The following is a 7,190-nucleotide window of genomic DNA, read 5'->3' as shown; positions in this document are numbered from 1 at the left end:
ACCAGCCCTGGTCTCCAAAACACAAAACTTCTTTTGGAAAATAGATTAAATACCCTCCCACTCCCTGCAAGGAGCCGTCCTGTAAATCGCTCCCTCCTTGCGACCCCCCCAAACCCCAAATAGCGGACGGAACATCTACAGAACATCTAATGGTGAATAATTCACATTGTAAACACAAATATTACAACAGTGAGATAAGAATTGCTTCATGGAAACTGTAGTATGTCTGTACAACATCGATAACAACATCTCCTACATCTTTACAGTACACATGATCTATTAACGTACCTCTTTCTGTTGTAGCTGCTTGGACGTGTTGAGTGTATCCATGTTGTTCCAGGAATTTTGCCACAGTAGACGAAACAAAGACATCCTCATTGAAGTCTCCCATGATCACCTTCCTCCCTGCATGCTTCTCGAGTTCAAAGACGACCTGTGATAACTGCTGTCGAAACATGTCAATCTTGTAGGAACTTGGCCTGTACAAAACAACAGCAGTCAAATTTACATGAGATATATGGAAATACAAACATTCCAAGTTGCATCTCGTTGGAATTGACACCTGCACATCAATGTTGTCTGAATAATACAAACCAACTCCTCCTCTTTGCTGATGTTTCAATGCTGTAAAAACTGTGTCAGAGTCATCGTAACAGTTCTCTCTTGGATTGTGATTAAAGACATATCCCGGTAGTTGTGGTTGGTCTTTGCTGTCTGCATTGAGCCATGTTTCTGTTAAGCAAATACAGTCAGCTTTCATGATGGTTTTGTGGGATCGCATGTCGTCAAAGTGAGCATTCAAACTCTGTACATTGTGGAGTGCAATTGTGCAGACCGGATCAATGTCAGCTGAACCAATACTTTTAAAGTTGAACTTTGGCAAGCTTTTCATGGCTGTGTCTACTTTGTCATCACAAAATATAGCTGCCTCTTTAAAGTCCTCAATAATCAGTCCATCAAGAGTTCTCACCCGACTCAATGCAACATATGCTTGCCCTGCAGCAAAGATTTTGTTGAGTGATACAACAGCTCTGTCCACAGTAAGGCCTTGGCACTTATGTACTGTCATTGCCCAAGCCAGGGTGAGAGGAAATTGCCTTCGTATTCCACCAGCGTTTGATACTTGATCCTCTTGTACCTCCACAATTGTAGAGCGTTCAGAACTTCTTTTGGATTTCGACCTCTGCATCTTTCCAACATTAGGGTCTTCAAACTCAACATGGATAGCAATAGGAATGTCATCCTCATCTTCACCATTAATAATTTCCACAACCGTACCACACACACCATTGACAAGGCCGTCAGACACGTCTATATTTTTCTTCAACATCACCTTTGCTCCAATGCCCAATGACACACACCTTGGCAAGCATGAGTTGAAAACCTTTGTATGGAAGCCTAATTTTGGTTCCATTCTTCCAGTTTTGGGACTCCGTGTAAAATCTTGGGCATCTATGCTGATTGCATCTGGGCAATGTTCTTGCAATCTGGTGATATTGTATTTATCAACCTCTGCATTTGTAGCATATATGTGAATGTCTGTGGAGCCTTCACCAGTTTCACGTTGCTTTAATGCAAGGACATCACGGGCACTGAGACATTCATTCTTTTTACGAACTCTGAGGCGATTCAGCATATCCGCAAAATCTGCATTTTCTTGCCTCAAAACTTCAGTAAGCTCCGCAACTTCAAAGTTGTTGTCCCACATGTTGACTTCTGTGTTGTCAGAAAAAAGAGGTGTGCCTTTGACAGGTCTCAACTGAAAGAAGTCACCCACACAAATCAGGGAAACATTTCCAAACAAAGAATAATCACCAGTCTGTTTGATTTGACGTAGTCTGCCATGAACGTAGGCCAAAAGACGGTGGTCAACCATGGACACTTCATCGATGATCAAAATGTGTAAGTTTCGCATTTTCATCCTTAAAGTATTGACCTTCTCATCACCAAGAGGTTGATAAGGCAGTTTAACATTTGCACCAATGGAGAATGTATTGTGAATAGTTGCAGCACCAATGTTATATGCAGCCACACCAGTGGGTGCTGTAAGAAGCACAGTCAGATCCTCTGGATTGTCAGCAATTTGTGACAGCAGTCGTGTAGATTCGTAGTGGATGGCTTTGATCAAATGGGATTTACCTGTTCCTGCTCCACCAGTAATGAACAATCGCAACGGTTCAGGATTCTGTCCAAAGAGTATCTGCAGACACCACTGACGAACAGCATAAAATATTGCTGCCTGTTCTTCATTCAATGTTCGCAATAAACCAAGTGCAGCCTCTCGGGGCATTGTCATGTGATTAGTTTCCAAAGTGCATATTGTCTTTGGGTTTGCTGTCAGGTCGGGAATAAGATCACCAACATCATCACTGCCTTCTTCATCATCTACAGCTTTGTTTTTCATGATATCCAAACAACTGAGACGTACCCTTTCTGTTTCCGGACATATCTGAGCCCAAGCGTCTTCTAAATCAATGTCGTTATCCAACAGTTCTTTGGCTTTGTCAATCTCATCGCTTTCTTTTTCAAATAAAGCTTTATTGGAGTCCACAATTGATTGCACTTTTTCAATGTCAGTGCCACATTTCACCGCACCACTTCTGTAAAACTGTTCGTATGTATCAAACTGAGGTGGTCTGAGGTGCGAGTCTTCATAAAAGGGCAAAAACAGCTGCAGCAATGAATGAAAGTACTTTTCCGGATTTTTTGTTGGTGAAAACCTGGGATATCTCACGACAGCAGGCTGTGTTCTGGTTCTTTTTCTGATGAAGCCACGGTTGTTGTTGAGTTGGATTATGTCATGTGCTTCTCTTTGTTGTGAACCCTCAGACTTTGAAATAACTCTGTATTGAGAGCAAAAGCTGGCAAGGCATAACTCTTCCATTTCTGCTGATCGAGGTCTGCTCTTGTACCGTTCCACCACATTAGTCATCCAAATGCTACTCTCATCATCAGACTGTTGGTGCTGAGCTTTAGCTTGGAGCACATGCAAAGGCAAACTCATCCTAACAGGATTTTCACCGACAGGAATAAACTGTACTTCCCGAGAACATTCCTTTAAGTGCATACGTGTCAATCTATACACTGCCTCTTGAGCTGAAACTTCTCTGTTGTGCAGGTAGACACTGCCGAGCTGTTTGAACGCAGCTTTTGCATCAAGATTGCCATTCCTCGCCTCGTTCTGTGCACGCTGTAACAGCAAACCCATTTCTTGCTCTGCTTTTGTGATGTATGACAGTATGTAGACCACAACAGAAAAGGCATCGGTGACAAACTGAATGTCCATGTTTCCTTGCCAAGCACGCAGTAAGTCTTTATTGTACTGGTTCACCCAAATTTCAGAAGGATTTCGCTTAAGGACAATGCTTTTCTTTTTGGAACATATGTTGTATGCTCTCTCAAACAGGCCTTGATGTATCCCAAGAGACTCAAAAAAAGCATCAACTGTATCATAATTCAAGTCAGGATTGTCCAGTGCTGTTTTCACTTTCTTTATGATTGCATTGGCATTGGTATTGTCATCTTTTCCACTCAAGTCCTCTGAGTTCCCACTTCTTGTAAAGAAAGTACGGCTTGATGGAGGTCGTGGGAAATTGAATCGACACACTGTATTTTTCTTACGGCATGTTTTTGAGTGTTTGGTGCTATGTTTTTGAACACTGTTCACAACCTCATGAAGCTCTGCATCAGACTCTGGTGGAATCTCACATGAAATGTATCGGTCTATGAAAGTTACCACATCGGCATCACTGTCTTTATCAATCTTTGGTGCATTTTCCACCCAAAACAAACAGTGAACATGAGGAGAACCACGCTGTTGGAATTCAACTCGATAGAAGTAGTCCTTTATTTTCCCTATGGGTTCAGCTGGTGACAGGATTACATCACGAAGAAAACAATGCCATCGATGATCAAACATTCTTGCTGCAGTAACTGGATTTCTTCCAATCAGCGCACATTTTTCAGACCAGTCAAGATCCTCCACAGGTGTTTCTTTTCCTTCCAACCTCAAAAGAGAACCAAGCATTTCGGGCCATCTCAGATCAGCACTTGACATGCTTATGAAAAATGTTGGAATTGACAGTTGTCGAATCATACTGAACAAATCTTTCTGTACTGACATCCAGTAAGGTGGGGTTCCACGAATTCCTCGCAAGAACTTGTACCCTTCATCATTTCGTAATATTTTACTTAGTGAATCTGAGTTCAACAACAGGTCTGATGCTTCTTTCAGAGATGACTTGCCACCACCTTTGCGCATTGCCACTGATACACCAGATATGACTTGATGCACTTCTGACATGTATTGTGCATAAAAAATGTAGTCTGTGTTGCGACCAAAACGTCCATCAGCATTGAGAATGCGACAGTTCAGGTAACGTGACAGAGTTATTTTTGATTCCCTTTCATCGTGGAATGTAGGTCCACCCAATGGAAACAGAACAGGAAAGCATTTGGCCTCGTTGGTTTTATCAGATAGCAACCGAACCGGACTGTTGCCTTCAGCTGGTGCTATGCTCAGTATATCCTGGAAATTCTGATCAATGATCTCTGAACCCAGATTGACAGGTTGCAATGATGTGTCTGACAAGAGGCCACCCTGGTCTTTAATGTAGGTCAGTTCCTCCTCTGCTTGCTCTTCAAGGTTATTTTCATCATCACTGTTAGCGGGTAGCTCTTCGGTGTCCTCATTTGCCTCGCATTGATCACTTCCATTCAGAGTGTTTACCCATTCATCATTAAAAATCACATCATCATACCACTTGTTGTTTGCGATCAAATACCTCAGTGCATTTCTTACACGATCAGTGTGCACATACATGTATTCATAATGACCTTTGTATGTCAACTTCCGTTTGAGTTTGACTCTTATCATTTTGTCATCACACTCGTTCCTTGGAAGAACATTTGTCACGCTACTGTTATCAACAGGTACAGAGACACATGGACCATGGCAAGCTCTTTGACGGCCTCGGGGCAAACACAGCAGCTTCATAAAGGGAATGTGACGAGCAATGAGATGTTCCTCCAAAGAGTTCAGACATTTCAGCTCAGGTGGAATTTCATCCAAATGCATGTTGTTAGTGACACTCTCTTCTGGTAGTTTTCCTCTAAGCATTTTTTGATGGCAGCAATGGCAAACCCATAATTTGCTAAAAGGACTATCAGACAAATGACATTCCTGCCCACATTCAGTATCACAAACATGTAAATATTGTAATGTTATACACCGCTTAGCCAGTGCAGCAACCTCTGGTCTTTTGCTTTCATAATAACATCTTTTACACTCAATCACTTGTTTCCTGAAAAGTAAGCGATGACAAACAGAGCATATGTATTCAGGACCACGGCTGACGTCTTGACGAAACTGACCAATGACAAAGTCAATGTCTTGTTGCTTCTTTCTCATATTTGCATAAGTGTCATTGCTAGTCTTAATTTTGTTTTCGCGCATTTCATCATTTTCATGATATTTCATCTTGATATTCTCCTTGACTTTATTTTGAAACACAATATTGCTCCTGTATTTCGTATGACTATAATCACGAACTTTATATTGAAACACAATGTTGCTTTTGTATTTCGTATGACTATAATCACGAATTTTATTTTGAAACATGATGTTGCTCCTGTATTTCGTATGACTATAATCACGAACTTTATTTTGAAACATGATGTTGCTCCTGTATTTCGTATGACTATAATCACGAACTTTATTTTGAAACATGATGTTGCTCCTGTATTTCGTATGACTATAATCACGAACTTTATTTTGAAACACGATGCTGCTTTTGTATTTCCTAAGACTATAATCACGAACTTTATTTTGAAACAAGATGTTTGTCTTATAAGTGTTTTTTGATGATTCACACTTTGATTTTTTATAATTTGGATCAGTACCATATTTATTTTTACGCTGTGCAAGTATATGTGCCTTGAACTGCATTTGGGTTCCATAGTTTTTGTTGAAATAATCACATTTCTTTTTCCGAAACTCTGAATTTTTGCTGTTCTTCTGAAAATTTTTACGAGATGTCTCACGTTTGGAATTCCTAATGCACTCATATTCATTATATTTTGTCTTTTCAGTCTCAATTTTTCGTTTCTTCACATTGATGTCACTGCATCGTAGACGTTCTTTTTCTGCTTTCTTGTCTGACTCAGTGAACTTTCTCTTCCGCTGGGGTCTTAACTGTTCATCACCGATACACTGGCATGTTCCGGCACAAGGACTCTGTGTATTCCTGTTTTTGACACATGTTACAACCTCATAATGATTGGCAGTGTGACTTAAATATATACAGTTCTGAATGTGTGGTTGTACAGTAGGTCTGTGCATGTTCCATCTCCCATCATTTAAGGTGAAGATAGTAGTTTGGAAAAAATCGGCGGCAGCAAATATGTCGATCTCTTTTGCCCAGGTCCCACAGTAGTAAATCCTTGATTTTGTGACATAGTCCTGCACAGATGTATATTCATTTCTTAAATACTGTGCAAATTTACCACTGTTGTTCTGGAGGTGTCGTACAACAGCCCGTCTTATTTTCAAATGTTTCTCCTCATCGTGACAGACACTGAAGGCAAGACAACGATAAAAACAGTTTCCATCTGGTTTTATGCTTTTAATGTTGCAAGGACACCCCATCTCATCCACGTCAGCTATCATGTGGTCTTTGTCAGTATTTTCATTTGACAATCCTAATTTATTGCACAAGTAATCGCGGTCCTGCCGGGTCAGTGGTTTAAAAGGCTGCTTGGCAATCGTTACATTGCTCACGATTACATCATCAGGAGCGTCCAAACACCTCTTCACATCAGGATCGGCAGTCACGTTAATGGAAGTTACTGTTTTATTATCAACAACGTTTACATTCTGAGCAACCTTAGTCGGTCCACCAGAGGACTGCTGCTTGCAAACTTTGTGTTTACCTGTTAGCACTTTGCTGTACAGCGGCCGGCTGTATGTGGCATTCGATGTGCTTACGTCACCAGGAGCGGACTCATTGACGTGCGATTGCGTCTCTGTTGAATATACTGTTCCGTTAAAACCATTACCGACATTTGAAGCGACCGTAGGCTTATCAACAGAGGACTGCTGCTTGCAGACTTTGTTCTCACCTGTTACCACTTTGCTGTACAGCGGGCGGATGTGTGAAGTAGTTGTGACGTGACTGGACGATGGCTCGGTC

General features: G+C 41.2%; 1 protein-coding gene across 1 annotated transcript; it reads right to left on the bottom strand.

Moving 5' to 3' along the window:
* Positions 1 to 288: 288 nt before the first annotated feature.
* On the bottom strand, positions 289 to 5,410 carry LOC140287985 (uncharacterized; the record flags this gene model as incomplete). Its single annotated transcript, XM_072379161.1, has 2 exons — positions 591 to 5,410; positions 289 to 479 (listed from the first exon to the last, which is right to left on the bottom strand). Coding segments are annotated over exons 1-2 (5,011 nt in total), but the record flags the coding sequence as incomplete, so codon positions are not given.
* Positions 5,411 to 7,190: the final 1,780 nt, after the last annotated feature.

The sequence above is a fragment of the Leuresthes tenuis genome, unplaced genomic scaffold (genome assembly GCF_036924035.1).
Source record: "Leuresthes tenuis unplaced genomic scaffold, fLeuTen1.0.hap1 SCAF_195, whole genome shotgun sequence".
Classification (NCBI taxonomy): domain Eukaryota; kingdom Metazoa; phylum Chordata; class Actinopteri; order Atheriniformes; family Atherinopsidae; genus Leuresthes; species Leuresthes tenuis.
This window is presented reverse-complemented; position numbering and strand designations above follow the sequence as displayed.